The 16,866-nt window shown below is 37.9% G+C and overlaps 1 protein-coding gene across 3 annotated transcripts; it reads left to right on the top strand.

Annotated features, from left to right (window-relative positions):
* Positions 1-274: 274 nt before the first annotated feature.
* LOC127948568 (LIM domain-binding protein 2-like) lies at positions 275-16,597 on the top strand. 3 transcript variants are annotated; one of them, XM_052545065.1, is made up of 10 exons: positions 275-540; positions 2,273-2,375; positions 3,170-3,342; positions 4,314-4,436; positions 10,728-10,811; positions 10,931-11,054; positions 12,136-12,189; positions 12,990-13,114; positions 14,191-14,246; positions 15,899-16,597. In XM_052545065.1, exons 1-10 carry the CDS (start codon positions 409-411, stop codon positions 15,903-15,905), a joined length of 981 nt encoding a protein of 326 aa, XP_052401025.1. In that variant the 5' UTR covers positions 275-408; the 3' UTR covers positions 15,906-16,597. The 3 variants fall into 3 exon arrangements, with proteins under 3 accessions (XP_052401025.1, XP_052401026.1, XP_052401024.1); XM_052545066.1 differs by having other exon boundaries at positions 14,191-14,250; positions 15,899-16,047; XM_052545064.1 differs by lacking the exon at positions 14,191-14,246.
* Positions 16,598-16,866: the final 269 nt, after the last annotated feature.

The following is a 16,866-nucleotide window of genomic DNA, read 5'->3' as shown; positions in this document are numbered from 1 at the left end:
ATGCCACAGTAGGCTACCACACACTGCAGTAGTTATTACTGCATTATAAAACATGTATTGGGGATTTTATCCGAAATATAAAAAAGCAAACAGTGATTACGTTCCAGTGAATTTGCTCTAATTGGACAACTTGTCAGATTGTACTGTAAGGAAAGACCCACCAATTTACAGGAGCCTCTCTCCTGTCCTCCACCCCCTCCTCGTCCCTCCCCCTTCCCCTCATGAAGTCCTTCCTCCCCCTCTCCTCTCCTTTCCTCTCCTCTCCTCTCACAGCAGAGCGCGCGTGTGATTTGACAGTCGCATCTCTCCTTGTGTCCGGGAGCGCGCGCGTGTGTGTATGTTTACGATCGTCGTGCTCCACGTGCTTCATGTGGATGCGCTCCTCGCGCGCTGTCGGTAACAGAAACCATGACCGGCGCGCCGCGCGACCCTTTCTACTCCTCTCCGTTCGGTCCTTTTTACCGGAGACACGCGCCCTACCCGGTGCAGCCGGAGTACCGGATGCACGAGCTCAACAAACGGCTCCAGTCCCGGCCTGAGGTGAGTGATTACCAAAAATCAGGACTTTGCATTAAATATTTTATGTACGTTCTTAAATATATGAAGCAAACATACATGTTAGATAAGAGATCAATAGTCATCATGTAATCTATAAGGATAACTTTTCTGTCAATTAAGATGATTTTAAAGAATCGAGATCTTTCAATAATTACCCTACTTTATGATAAAAGTGTTAAAAATGTAAGTTAGCTATTATTTGCACTTTTCCAAAAAATAAAAAAATAAAAAAAAAATCGTATTTTTATTTAATTTTAGGCCATGTATTTATGTGTATAATATCTCAACATTCTTTTCCAAATGGTGCTGACATTTCCATATTGCGTTTTAGAGAACAATAAACAAAATTTACTAAATATACTTCTTATACAAAATATATATTGCTTGTTATGGTGGAAATATGAAGTGAACAGCAATGCACATCTATACCAGAATAGCAGTTTGAAGATCCGAATTTTAATCAGTTTTCATATTTTTTTATACATCAAAAGTTGACAGCTTATAAATGACATTATTATTAAACCAGTCAAACATTATTTTTGTTGCACACAAAATGAAAATCCAAATCATCACATAGGCTACCAAAGCACTTGAAGGTTGCCAAAGCCATGATCATATATTTACCAGACATTTTACACGTTTTAACATAGATGAAACATAATTTGATTATTTTTTTTTTTTAAGGAGCCAAAAGTCCCCATGGACAAATTACTTTAACGTATTTATTTATTCTTCTCGCATCACCACAGTGTGACCCCAATGTTCTCTTACAAACTGAACTTATTCAAGGACTTTCACTAAATAGGATTTGACAGAGCACACAACATATTAGTCCTTGGTTTGGTACAATACCAAATACACTATTGATCTATTGATTATGTGGTGGTTTTTAGGAACACAAACAGCAAGGTGATGTTCCAAAATGTTTATTTGGTAGCATTGAATTACTGTGGTACCCTCCATAAGACAGGAACAGGACAAACAATATGCTATGTGACTAGTATATATATATATATATATATATGTGTGTGTGTGTGTGTGTGTGTGTGTGTATATATATATATATATGTATATATATATATGTATTTCTTCTCCCTCAATAGGTCCAGATTTAAAATGCAGCGCAAGGTGTGTTAATATTTGCTTTTCCTGATGCTGTCAGTGTGTGTACAAAAATAATACACAACAAAAAATTGTACTTTTAATATATTGCTTACACTCAGAAAAAGCAATGTGAATAATTGTAGGAAAATAAAATGTATCAGCGGAGGTATGAAATGCTGTTCAGCACACCTGGAGTCATAATAATTTGACAGATAACGCTAAGAGAGCCTGACCTATTGGAATGATGTCCTCTATAGAAACACCCCTTTCTCACAATCTAATAACTCTCTAACATGTTTACTACACACAAAGACTGAAGTGCAAGAGCTGTGAAAAAAAAAACAGTGTTTTGTGGCGTATGAACTGTCCAGTACAATCAAGTAAATCTCAATAGCAGGCCAGTTGTTGGCTGGATTTGTGGTGTAAATTGCTGCCCTTAATGGGGAGAATCAACATGGGTGTGTGTTTATAATAAACAGAAAGCTTTGAAATGATAATCACTATGCCAGTCCTAATTATGGTCATTTTAGGTCATTCAGAGGCCAAGTACTTCTGTCCCTCTCCTCTGTCTCACTCAGTGTTAAATGCATGTTAATATGTGATCCCACAGGACTGTGATATTCTGTGGTGGGATGCATTCTGCACTGAGTTCTTTGAAGAAGATGCCACACTGACTCTCTCATTCTGCCTGGAGGAGGGACCAAAGACATACAGTAAGTGTGTGCAGAGCCATAGTCACCATGTATCCACTGATGTTCGAAAGGTCGGGGTGTAATGGTTTTGATTCTTCAACTTTTTCTGTTGCTCTTTACCTTAAAGCTGTTTTGAAAATAATAAATCAGATGTATAAATCCACATTCAGTGTGTAAAGAAAATATATATATAGTTTTACACAAAAAATGTGTAAAATATCACAAATCACAAAATCACAAATAAAATCATAATAAAATGTGCACACTTTGTCTCGTTTTCCCTTTCTAAGGCAGAGTTTGAATTTGGATTCATTTCAGTTTGTTCAGAGTTAGACAGGTACACAGTTGTGCTGGATTTCACTCAGTCTCATTCATTCCTTATTCACTGTGTATGTGGTGAGATTTGATTGACAGGTCTGGGGTGTTCAAATAAATATGGGCCTGCAGACTTCACACACCTCTACTGCAGTGATTGACAACTCCAGAGCACTAACTGTTCTGTGCGCGCGCACAGCCTGCTGGACTTAATGCCTGCGGCATTCAGTAGCCTGTTTGTTTCCTACTCTTAGGGGACCACACACAGAGACACACACACTTACACACAATTTTACGGTTGCCAGTTAAGGTGTTCGGCCAGTGTGTCACCCAACTTTGAGTCTCTTTCATCATATGGCCATTAATAAATAAACACCTCTGCATTGAGTCTACACTAATCTTTTCCTTGTGTTTGTTAATCAGTGACCACTATTGATGTCCTCAAAATGAAATTTCCCTCTCCACGTATGTTTCTCTTACTATTCTTCCTTCTTCCCCAGCCATCGGGCGCACCCTGATCCCTCGTTACTTCAGTTCTCTGTTCGAAGGAGGAGTCTATGAGTTGTTTTTTGAGCTGAAACAAACAAAGGAGTCGTTCAACAACTCAACTATTACTGTCGACTCACATAACTGTACTATGACAACACAACACGGCAAACCTACGTTCACTAAGGTACTGCACACATACACAAGTCTGGCTTAGTAAGTCTTTGCTTCCTCATTTTGTGCACTAATGTATTCCTCATTGTGAATTCTGGGCTGGAACTGCACAAAACAAAAAAGGAAAATATAACCCCCACTCTCTCCCTCTCCCTCCTGCTCTTTCTCGGCTTCTTCCTCACTCTCTCTCTCTCTCACCCTCCCTCTCTCCCTCGCTCATCCACAAAAAATGCTTCTCTTTATTCTATCCTATAGCTTTATGCACTAAAACTATAGGATGATCTTGATGAAAAGTCTGCAAATATGGTCTTTGAGCAAGTATATTACAATTCTATTCAGATAATGCCTTTGCTTATTTCATTTATATCATATGACAAGAATTCTTTGATCCCAAACGACCAACATAACATGATTTTCTGAATGTCCTATGCAATATTCATACGGTATGCCATTACGATGTAGAATCATTCAGTTGTCAATTAGAGAGAGAGAGTTTTGTCCAACTATGCTTCTTAGTAAATGCACATTTGTGAATTAAATATTGATTCAGAAGACTGTATGTTGTAGCTAAGTTATACAGACACAGTTCCCAAGTGGGTGTGTGTGTGTGTGTGTACTGGAGGCATTGATCAGAGCGTGTCTGCTGGGATTACATCCCTCCCGTTGCTATGCCAACCTTGCAGCTACCCTCCGTTCCCCCGGCAACAGAATGTTGGGGTTCAGAGTTCCACACAAAATCCTGCTTGTGCTGAAAATACTGCTTTAATGAGAGAACCGTATAATTTCATTTGTTTTAAATGAATGAAAAAAAAATATCTAGATGTAATTCTCTTACAAGCTTTTTAATGGTCAAATCTGTGTTATGATTTCTGAAGATACAAGATTAATTGTCTTTGTATGATGTCTGTCTTATTTTATTCTGAAAGTTTAGAAAAACTGAATGACAAACAAACCGAAGAACAGATTCTCTTCTTTTTTTTACAGGTGTGTACAGAAGGTCGTCTAATTCTTGTGTTCACCTTTGATGACCTCATGAGAATCAAAACATGGCACTTCACTATCACACACTACAGTGAACTCATTCCTCGCAGCGTGTTGGCTGTAAATGTAAGTTATTTTTCATGTGAATCAAAAGGTCCTCCTTAATATTTCTCACACAAAATGATATGCAACCTGAACAACCTTCTACATTGACCAGAATTTGCAGCATACACAGAACACACTTTGAATACTGTATCCCAAAATGCAATGTGCTAGATTTGACCATTTATTTCCATTGCAGTAAATACACCAGAAGTAATATCAGCAACAGTTTTAAAAGCTCTACCTTCATAATATATTAAAAAAACATTTAAATGTAAAATTAAAAAAAAAAGAATTTTTTTTTTTTACAATTTTGAGATGATAAACTGGATACCACTCTGTATCTTACTCTGAATTCTTCTATAAAAATTAAACTTTCATTAAAGTTGAAGCGTTCTATTGTTTAAGACATATATATTTGCAGAGTCCATGCTGTCACATATATTACCATTCACAGGTTTGGGGTTGGTAAGATTTTTTCTTATGCTCAGCAAGGCTATATTTATTTGATCAAAAACACATTTATATTCTGAAATATTATGACAATTTAAAATACTTATTTTCTTTTTTAATATATTTTAAATATAATTTATTCTTATGATGGCAAAACAGAATTTTCTTTAGCAGTCACTACTATTTTAGTGTCACATTATTCTTCAGAAATCATTCTGATACATGGATTTTGTGCTCAAACATTATCATCAATTTCGAAAAACTATTGTGCTTTATTAACATTTTTGTGGAAACTCCCAACAATTCCCCTGAGAAGGGAAATGAGACACTCTGTCCTCTAGAGTTCGCTTTGGAAAATGCCTTCAGGATGACCGGTGTCTGAAGCATCTAAACATGACAGTAACATTTGCTGGCGTGACCACAGTATAAAAGGCCGGGAGAACACATTATCCGCATCTTCGATTGAAGCTTACATCCAAAGCATGGCAAGAGAACTAAAGGACACATTGTCTCATTCTTGATTGTGGTTCTGAATAAACCTGCTCAAAGAACTGACTCAACAGATCTTTGATAGCAACACCCTGCACAGAAATGTATTAACAGAGATACATAAGTTGAGTGGATCCCAAGGTGAGAACCAACTCAGATACAAGGAACAACGGCGTGTAACCCTTACCATACAGGATTTTAGAAAGTGTGCAGAAAGCTTAGCGTGCACACTTACCACAATGTGGATTTTAGAAAGTGCACAGAGGCTCAGCTCATGCACTTACTATAACATAGATTTAGAAAAAACGTTGCTTAAGCCCCATGTGACTGAGGTACGCATATAAAACAGGATCAGAAGCATCTGCTCACAGATGCCCAGATAGGGGCGGCACACTTGCAAGAGGCCCTACAGTGTGAGGGGAGCACAGCTAGCTCACTTAATAAGAAACTCGTCAGGGAGGCAGGAGATAGTCCAGCCGCCTAGCATGTTAGCTATCTGTAGCACAAAAGAGCACAGGCTCAACTTCAAAAATAGACTCAGATGCTCAGACTGAAAGAGGCATGCTCATGAAACCCCCAAGGGCTCTGCTAAGCTTGACCAACAAGAAGAGCGACCCAACCTGAGGCCCCTACTCAATGAAGGTCAAACGAGCAGAGGACTCTATGAGAGAGGTCCACAACTGCTCAGTCAGGAGCAGCATACTCAAAGGCAACCGTCTGAGGTTAGCAATGCCTAGCTTGATCCAAAGCTTATCAAGGATTCAGCAAGCGGCCCAACTGCCTGATGTCACTGACAGAGACCTCAAGAGTGGAGGGTTCAACCCCTATCGAGGAGAGAGAGGAACTCAGCTTGATCAAAGTGACCAATAGCCCAGGGTAGAGGACCTAACTCTTGAGTAGAGAGGACTCACCCAGTCTGCCCAGGACTAGCAACTCAAAGGGACCCTCCCACAGTGAGGGGAGCACAGCCATGTCCAGGAAGCAGATAGATAGCAAGTGGGACATCAGAAATGGGAGTCTACTAGAAAGGGCTCACACATTTCTAATGGAACAAAAGGGTCCCAACATAAAGGCAACTGACCAAGGAGGTGACAGAGATGGACCTAACACTTCGTTGTTTGTTGCAAATGGGGTTCTTCAGGAGCAGCAATCTCAGCTCTCAATCTGAGGCAGGCCCTACAGCACATTCTGGCAGCAACTCATAGCTAACCCTCACAGTGAGGTGAGCACGTCTCAGCTAGATTAGAAGAGGTAACCCAGCAGGGCCCAATAAGAGATAGTCCACTGGTGCAGCTAGACATGGTTTCCTGCCCGATAGAGATCTCGATAGAAAGCATGGGTCCTGTATACATAGACCTCAATAGAATCTGAAGAAATATTGGGACCCAATAACTATTAATGCGTATAGAGCTTACTGCTCCTCAGAGCATAAGCATACAAAGAGGGGTTTTCGCAGACACAAATCCCTCTTTCTCAGGGAATGCAGTGTACTCAACCTAAGGATCATGGATATAGGCTGGAGGCAAGGTCCAAAGAGCACTGGTGTCCAAACAATCATTAGGTAGTTCTTTGAGACATAGAAACTAGCCAAAACATCATAGGCCCAGCATAAGAGACTTCAATGCAAGCGCAGGAGGCTCCTACCTAACCTCAGTCAGGAGGAAAGCTTTTTAGGAAAATGAAAGGGAAGGAAGATGAGAGCAGATATAATACTCGCAGAGAGAGGTGAGTAGATGGCTTAGGTTTTACTCTGGTCCAGACGAGAGTGTTAAGAATGTCTAGTCTGGATCAGCTACCTCAAATCTTTCCTGACACCCTTAGACGTATGCCCCTTTGATGTTCTGGCTCATACCTGGACATTCTTGGAATTAAGGATTTAAAGGCAGCTGAGCGAGTCTTAGCCTCCTTAAACTTCTCGATCACCATCTTGACGGAAGGACTAAAAATCTCAGAAGGGGAAACTGGTGCATCAAGAAGAAAGCCCTTTTCTTTCAACCCGATATCCACCAGACCACCATGGCCATCGTGGATCGGCGGCCTGCTTAGTGGCATGGAAAGCAAGGTCTGTGGTGTGATACAACTCAGCCACCTCATCAGGGGATAAAACCTGTCCTTTATCCAGGTCTTTTAGCATATCAGCCTGATAAGCCTGAAGCACCACCATGGTGTGCAACAAGGCTGCAGCCTGACCAGCTGCCGCGTATGCCTTTCCATTCAAATGAGGTGTATCCTGAAGAGGTTTGGATGGCAGAGAGGGAGCCTTAAGAGAAGATGTCTCCCCTATAAAGCAGGCCAACATTTCTTCAACAGGGGGCATCCTTTCATAACCATTCTCAAGCATCCCCTCGATGTTGGCATAACTAGTATGCTGGAATTTGTGGATGTGGAATGAGAATGGATTTTTCCAAGTCTCTTCTCAACTTCTTTGTTCTCATCTGAAATCTCCTGCTCGCCCTGGCCTTGAGCCAGCAGAGCATTAGCTGCTGGATCAGAAGATGTAAGAGAAATAGCATCGTCATCCAGCTGCTCACTCTCGTCCATGACTGACGAGCGTAAAAAGGGCAAGACCCTTTTTTAACTCATCAGCCAGTTCCATCTGCGATCTCCACAAACTAATTTTCCTCTGTGCCTCAGCAGCAGAAGGCCCTGAACCATTGTCCTTTCCTCGAAAAGAGAGACAAATGAGAGCATAGCTTTTTCATAGAAAAAAAGCTCACAGTGCACGCAAGTTGCATGTGCTCTTTGCCCAAACAAATGACTCAAAGATTGTGCGTGTCATCAGGTGTCAAATAACGAGGACACAGATCTACACACTTAAATGCCTTTCTAGTGCTCGCAATGGTAAAGAAGAATATCGTTCAGTGCTTCAAACAAAACAGTTCGTGAAAACAAAGAAGAGGATGTTGTGTTCTCGCAGCACCCTTTTATATTGTGGTCGCGACGGTTTATGACGTCACAGGCGGTTGCCGGCCAATGTTATTGTTGTATTTAGATGTATGCTTCAGACACCAGTCATGCTGAAGGCGTTCCCCAAAGCGACCTCTAGAGAATGCAGTTCGAAATTCCATCAGAAAGGAATTCAAGAATTTTTTTTTTTTTTACAAACAATATAAACATTATAAAGGTTTTTACTGTTACTTTTGGACAATTTCATGTTTCTTTGCTTAAATATATATTTTTTTCTTTCAAAGTAAAGAAAGTCAATCTCCCTGACCCCAAACTTTTGATGGGAACTGCTTTTAAAAAATCTTTCATATAAAGTTTTGAATGTATATTATAATACAGTAAATCAGTGGTTCCCAACCTTTTTCAACTCGCGGCCCACACAACCAAACACATATGTTTGCGCAGCCCACTACAAAAAAATTTACTGACCCTGCTATTGTTGGGTTAATAACTTAGTACTCAGAAACTAGATTGTTAACTGTATTTATTGAATGAACTAGGGTTGTGCGATATGGACAAAAAAAAAAAAAAACTATCGCGATCTCTTTGATAAATTTTGTGATTTCGATTTTAATCACAATTTTGACACACACAGATATGATTTACAGTCATAAATGCTTTCAGGATGAATTTGAAACATATTTCCAAAAGAAAACCAATTAGAGCTTTATCAAAAAGTTGTAACATCTCTACACCAGACATAAGTCAAAATAATCACTATAGTAAAGGTGTAACAAACTTTATAGACTTATGGCAAAATAAATAAATAAATCCCGTGTCCAGGGACTTTTTTTTCTTTTTTTGCCATGCATTGTTCATAGAGCTCATTAATTGTAGCGGTGCCTCAGGTGTTGAAATAGATTTGTTATACATTATACAGGTTCACACTTATACTCCGTCTGCAGTGTATACAGTATGTGTGAGTGGTTCAGAAGCAGCAGCGAGAACGCATTAATGTAACGCGGAAAAGTAGATTAACATAATGCGCGAGCGCGAATCTCTCAGCTCACACGCAGATTTCCTTTGCTTTGTTACAAAACCAGATGCGCATGTTCAGATACACGCTGCTCTCACACGGAAAGAGTGCAAGCACTTAAAACGTGTCTCCTCTCAATTAAACTGCCTTTCACCGCGTGCAGTGTGAACCCTCTGATCCGTTAACATGGGCTCTGAAAAAAGGCGCATCACAGACGGTGTGTGAATCTGGAGTTAGGCATATGCCCAGTCTGTTCTGTTCTTGCTCTAGGAGTGCTGAATTCTGATTGGATCAGATAGCATACTGCGGGAGGTCAGGTCCACAGAAAATCGTGCTATAAAGCGATTTAGAAAGCGTGCGCGCTCAAATCGTGATTTTATGACGATTTCGATTAATCACACAGCCCTAGAATGAACTGGAAATGAACAGAAAATAACTCGGGCTGGCACCGCTCTGCAATGCGGGTAAAACAGATCCAGCTCGGCAGCGGGTAGACAGTCAGCGGAGCAAGCAGTCAGGAGGAAACATGTTGACAGCCGTTTATGCATGTTTGCATTTGTTGTTCTGTAGCATATGCAGCAAAAATATCTAAGATAAATTGGTGGTTTATTCTTAAACCAATCAGCGAGCTAGAATAGTAGAAGCATAGTATCAGTTTAATATTTATTTTTTGTTATTTAATTATATATATGAAATTGTGTTATTATGTTATGACTTAGACATTTTTACATATATGAACAATATTATTGTTTCTTTTAATAGTAATTGGCGGCCCACCTGCAATACCACCGCGACCCACTATACTTTGTATGTAAATTAGGTTCCCTTTCCTTAGCGTTGGTAAATTTCCATGTGACCCATACTCGCAGTAATTGTTAACATAAGTAAAACACTGTCCTTTCTTTTTCTGACACTGTGTGTGTGGAATATTATTCTTACATGAGCCATGCACTGCTTGTATGAGTGCAGTACTGCTGAATCGGAGTGAAGTTTATTATTTATTTATATATTTTAGCTTTTTTAACCTACTATATGGATTCAAATTTTACATACGTATGTCACATTTACAACACTATTTTAAGCTTTACACGATTTAAATAATAATAAAAAAAATCGAATCTAACTAATCTAACTAATTTGCTGTTTTCTAAATAATACAGTTTCCCCAGATATGTGGGTTATGTCTACCATGGATTTGTTTGGCACATTGGCCAACTCAGGTATTTTCAGATGCATTCACAGGTAGTTGGTTATGGTACAACAAAATGCATTTCAGCTCTTTCTTATCAATCAAGGTGAAAGCATCCAAACCTTTTAGCAAATCTGTCAGGATGTTGCTATGGAAACATATCCTGTAATGAGTTAGAGCTCTATCTGGATGGGGCACAAAATAAGAGAGTGAATAAATGGACTTGTGTGTCCATGTGTGTGTGTGTGTGTGTCTTTGTCAGGCACAAGACCCTGGAGCTCTAGAACAACTGTCCAAAAACATCAGTCGAGTGGGACTTACCAACCTCACACTGAACTACCTCAGAGTATGTTACAATCACGCATACTGTACACACACATACTGTACAAAAACAACCACTCTCATACGGATGGTATTGATTTTTAATGTGTTAAACAACTGAGTGATTATTTTATTTGTGGGCAGTTGTGTGTGATTTTAGAGCCGATGCAGGAGCTCATGTCTAGGCATAAGACATATGGACTGAGTCCAAGAGACTGCCTGAAGACCTGCCTCTTTCACCAGTGGCAGAGGATGACAACACCACCAGGTCTCTCTCTCTCTCTCTCTCTCTCTCACTCTCACAGACACACACACACACACACACACACACATGCATGCTGGGTTTTCATGTTTTATGGGGACTTCTAATAGGCATAATGGTTTTTATGTACAGACTGTATACACTATCCCCTTACCGTAAATCTACCTCTCACAGAAATCTTCCTGCACTTTTAGATTTTTTAAAATGTTAATTCTGTATAATTTATAAGCTGTTTTTCTCATGGGGACCAAAAATGTCCTTGTGAATATATTTGGCCCCCATAATGTAGGAAATACCTGGTCCACACACACACAAGCCTCATGCAAGTTATTTTAGTATTACAGAGACAGTTTTTTTAATTAATATTTTGATTTCATATTCATATTTTGACATTTTTCATGTTTCCCATTTTCATTGTAATTTTAGCTCAAGATTTTGTAATTTTGTTGTGTTTTTAAAAAAATCATTTTAATTGTTTTTATTATTATTATGTTCCGAAAACAGTTGTTTATGGTTTTAGTTAATTATAACTCTAGCTTCTACATTCTTCATTAGATCTCGTTTCATCTCTCCTCTTAGCTTTCTCTCCTAAATACAATCTGTTGTGAAAGATTAATATAGAAACACCAGCATTGTTTAGCTACTCTTTCCCCCCAGCATTTAATTTCTTTCTGTTGTTCTCCTCTTAAGAGCTACACAATGTCATTAAATTTACAGTAGTTTGTACGTTGTAAACATATTTCATATTCCCCATTAACATTTCAAAGTAATAAGCACAGGCTGTTAAGGGTTTTGTGATCTGCAGTAATTAATGGAGGCTTTGACCTTGTGTTGTTATTTATGTGCTATTTTACTGCTCTTTTAAAAAAATAACTACCTCCTGCTGTTCTGTGACAATAATTCTTGTTTTGACTCAACAGTAATCTTATTGTTCTTCTCAGACAACTCTCTTTCATTGTTCCTCTCTTTTTCTCATTCTCCTTACTGTTTTGCACCCTCATTATTATTTACTGAAATGTTCTTAATGTTGTTTCTGAAAGACGGTACAGTGGTGTCTTTTGACTGTTATTAATTCCTTTCATTTCAGTTGGACCCTCGCCCAGCTTCAAGACAGAAATATTTCCCTCTAATTCCAAAAAATGTATGTATGCTCTTCTATGCGCGTTAATTTTTTACAATTCCTCAAACATTCTAGTTAGGGTTTCTTCTACACTCATAACTCTAAATATTTAATAATAATAATAATAATTCACATTTCACTTCATCATAACATCATAACATCATAACATTCACTTCAACCTGAACTGGATCAATCAAATAAAAACTTCATATTGATGCTTCCAGAAGGTTCTGCATTCAAAATTTAACCAACTGCAATGGTGTAGTATTTGCATGTTGCATTGTGATTTGTCTTCTTTTTTGCATGTCTTTGGATACTTAATTGTGACAGATCTTGCAGTTCCTGCATATATTTAACCTTAAAGCTATGTGCAAAACACTGCACTATGGCTGAATTCAAAATAGCATGCTGAGTACTATGCTAGCCTAGTATGATATTCCTAATTTAGCCAATGTGAAAACTCCTTGTGTGCAGCTGGCAAAAAAAAAAAGAAAAAAAAAAAAAGACATACTCAGTGTCATGACAAGGGCAAAGCCATTTCATTTTCTCAAAACTGTAGCCTTATATATGAGAAAAAACACTATTCTTTTGTTGCTGTGCAAGCAGTGGCATTTCCCTTAGGAAATGCAAATCAAATAGGTTCTGTTCTTCTCTATACATGCTAAAAAATGTCATCAGAATACAGTTATTTAGACCTCTACCACTCTTTTGTTGGTTTCATTTGCAGCATTGATATGTGTTTTTTAAAAGATACAGTTTGCTGTGTGTTTGCACTCATCTATTCAGTTTGCATTATGCCGCTTTTATGTTTTGATTGACAGCAGAACCAGCCAAACCAGCAACAAAGAGACGGAGGAGGAGGAACTCAGCTGGTAGCGCGTCCAATGCCAGCACAGGAAACAGCAAGAAGCGCAACCCAGCCAATAACTTCAGCCTACCATCACAGGTACATCACATCAACATACCCTAAAGCTATGTTCGGAATGGAGATATACCATAGTACCGTACTACTCTTAGTATTGCTGAAGCATATAATTAGTATGTATGCTAATTCTGTGTGCACAAATTAACATGTGCAACAGTGCTTGCTGTTGTTGAATACTATATCCCACAATGCAGTGTGTTCGAATCCCAGGGAACACGTTAGGAAAAAATTGTTAGCTTGAATGCAATGTAAGTCGCTTTGGATAAAAGCGTCTGATAAATGCATACATTTTAAACACACCTCCAATAAATTAAAGCAGCATACAATGAAAAAGATAAATAGAAATAAATCACAGACAAACACATAGAACAACAAAATAATTATTTACAAAAAGGTAACCGTGACTTTTTTTTAATCAGAATTCCAATCATTTTTAAATGCCACAAAAATTGGACAAACCTCCATTTCCAGTGTTATGTATAAAGTAATATTAGTTGCAATCTTGAACCCTTTTGACATATTTAATTGGAGTTGATAACTGGACAGCATTCACTAAATAAAATATAAAGAAATCGCATACAGTTGTAGACTGTAAAAAAATGCAAACTGTAAAATTAAATACATACCGCACAGTATTCAGGTCATAGTATTCCATTCCGGACATACTGTAAATGCAGTCACTTACACACTTGCAGGGAAGCAGTGGTCCACACTGAAAAAATCATATAGGAGAGATATACTAAAACTGATATATGGAGAATGTCTGGATGTCTGTACGTATATGTGCATGTGTGTGTGGGTGTGTAAAGAAATAACCAAACAGTATAGAGAGGGAAGCTTACTACATTACCCATCTTATTTTTTTCATATTGTAATATTTCTATGCAATGTATTATAAAATCAATACCTGAATTACATTGTTTTATTGTTTATAGTAAGTAACAATCCGTTTCCAGTCTGATTGTAATTTGTAATGCTGGAGTAATTCTTTTTTAGTATGTAGTCATTTGTCTACTCTGATTAATTTGTTTGTAATTGAGACTAATTAGCTGTAACTGATTTGATGATAATTAGTATTGTCCGTCTCTGGTCCCCAGCCTAAACGTGTCGCCGGGGAAACGAGGGGTGGCGGGTGGCTGGAGGCGGAGCTTAGGTAGGTGAGTGACACATGCAGACAGTAATCACGCAGCATGTGCTGTCTTAACGAGCTACTTAGCAATGCAAATTTGCTTAATTAGCACATATGTTGTTATTTAGGTGTTCTTTATCGTGTTCTTTATCTAAAAAAAAATCTAATTAAAGTCTAAAGAGCTAGTGTCTGGAGAAGATTTTGTGTGCATGTGTGTGTATGACTGCGTATATAACAGAGTTAGTGAGTACGCCACAGTAAACTTGTGTGAAAATATTACTTATTATCAGAGCTGGGTAGATTATTTACAAATTGTAATCCGTAACTGATTCCAGATTATTTGACAAAAAATTTAGTTAGTAACATAATCCATTACACATTTTAGGTGATATAATTCTAATATGTTTTGATTACTTTTAGATTACTTTTGATGTAACTTGTTTTTCACATATTGACATAAAAAAGTGTGCATATATATATATATTCCATTTGTGTCAGTTAACAACATAAAGTGCGTTAAACATTACATTACATATGGTCTCCCAAACTGGGGTTCATAAAGGTACTGCAGGTTTGTGAGTCTAATGAAAAATTAATCATTAATTAAATAATAAAAATTTAGAATTAAAATAAATAAATTTATAATAACAGAAAAAAAAACACTTCCAAAAAAGTTAATTATTTTATTTGTTTACCTGTGAAATGTGAGCTTTGACCAATGTCAGAGAACGTTGAACATGAAAATGTGATGCTTCATTACTGAATATGCTGAATGGGGTACTTCAATTAAATACATTAGGTTAAAGAAGTTCAGATGACAGAAAAAATAAAATTTTATATATATATTGGGGAATGCCTGCATTACATGTAAATTATAACGCCTGTGAATTTGTGCATTTTAATGTGTCTTAATGTGAGCCTTCCAAATAAGAAGCAATACATTATTAGATAACCCTCTGAGTAATAATGCAAATAAAAACATGTTAAATATTCATTAGTAGTCGATTTAAGGTTGAAACACCTGAAATTATTTTTGTAAATCCATTGGTCAGATGCTGTGTAGCCACCCAACTAACGAGTAGTCTTTGTGTGTATGTCCACAAAACTGGAAGACTGTGTGTGTGTGTGTGTCTATATATATATATATATATATATATATATATATATATATATATATATATATATATATATATATAAAGATGTAATATGCTACTTTAAAAATGAACATTTAAAAGGTGAAAAAGAGGAATTAGGGAGAATCAACAAATTATGAATAATGTGTGAATAATCATGGAATCAACAAAGAAGTAACTGTAGTCTGATTACAAGTATTTTAAAATGTCATTTAATTTATTTACAAGTATACTTTTTTGTAATCTGATTGTCACTACCCAGCTCTGCTTATTTATATTCAATTTTGCACACTCTCTAATGTACGCTTGCATTAACTATATTACAAGTTCAGGTTTTGGAAAATAACAGCCATAAATTATTCTGCTTCTGTCGTTCTTCTCTCTCTTTCTACTCTGCGGCTATTCTCTCTCTTACTCGACCCCCGCATCTCTGTTTACGTCAACTCTCTCTCTCTCTCTGTCGCTCTCTCTCCCTGTCTCTCTCTCTCTCTCTCTCACTCCCTGTCTCTCTCTCTCTGTCTCTCTCTCTCTCTCTGGCTGTAGGATGTGATGGTGGTAGGGGAGCCCTCTCTAATGGGAGGGGAGTTGGGTGACGTGGACGAGCGTTTGATCACACGTCTCGAGAACGAACAGTACGACCCTGTCAACGGTCTCCATGACTACACCAACTCACCGACACTTGGAAACGGCAGCTCCTGGAATGACCAGCACCCTAGCAACCAAGACAGTAAGCCTGATACCATGGCAGCGCAGCAGTTGGAGTAATTTGATCTGACATTGGGTAGCTATGGCAACGGTGCTGTCAAGGGATGGGGGTATTTTCAACTGTAGGGGAGAAGGTGTGTGTGTGTGTGTGTGTGTGCATGCTAGCGTTTATGTTGGTGTGACACGGTTTTCCATACTTGAGACATACAGCTTCAATCATTTAGTTTAAGTATTTTGAAGAAAAAAAAAGATACTGCAAGTCTTGTAAATATACAGATCTAACAATTCATTTCATATCAGAATTTTCAGCCCTTTTTTAAAACTCAGTGGATGTCCCGGCTTCCTTATATACCGTACTGTTTGGTTTTGCTACAACAACCGGATGAAAAAAAGTCCCATTTGTGAACGCTATAGCGTTTTGAGCATAAATACAATTTAATGCATATTGTAAAACACATGCAGATTTGTGCTGTTAGTTGTGTGTATTTTATGTATGGTTTTCATTAATTTGCATTAATAAAATGTGTTTGGTTATGATACCAGATTCTGTGTGTTTGGTTATTGATATCAATGTAATAAAAAAGCCTACTCGAGAACACAAAGTGATTTTCATTGTTATAATCTAAATAAATTAATTGCGACGCTATAGGCTTATGTTACGTTTAACGCCATGATGTTAATGCGAAAATAATCTCTCAATCTTTTCCCCCCTCTAGTGGTCAGAGCAACGCGGTACAAATTCACTGGATGATAGTTCTGAAAATTCTGTCATTTACTCGTCCTTATGTTGTTCCAAACGTATGACT

Source organism: Carassius gibelio, chromosome B1 (genome assembly GCF_023724105.1).
Source record: "Carassius gibelio isolate Cgi1373 ecotype wild population from Czech Republic chromosome B1, carGib1.2-hapl.c, whole genome shotgun sequence".
NCBI classification, from domain to species: domain Eukaryota; kingdom Metazoa; phylum Chordata; class Actinopteri; order Cypriniformes; family Cyprinidae; genus Carassius; species Carassius gibelio.
Note: the sequence above shows the minus strand (reverse complement) of the source record. Positions and strands in the feature narration are given on the sequence as shown.

Bases quoted from the DNA above. Each gene is read 5' to 3' on its own strand.
- LOC127948568 (XM_052545064.1), top strand. From the start codon at position 409: ATGACCGGCGCGCCGCGCGACCCTTTCTACTCCTCTCCGTTCGGTCCT. The intron at 2,376-3,169 runs GTAAGTGTGTGC...CTTCTTCCCCAG, and splicing joins GGAGGGACCAAAGACATACA to CCATCGGGCGCACCCTGATC. The intron at 12,190-12,989 runs GTATGTATGCTC...TTTGATTGACAG, and splicing joins TCCCTCTAATTCCAAAAAAT to CAGAACCAGCCAAACCAGCA.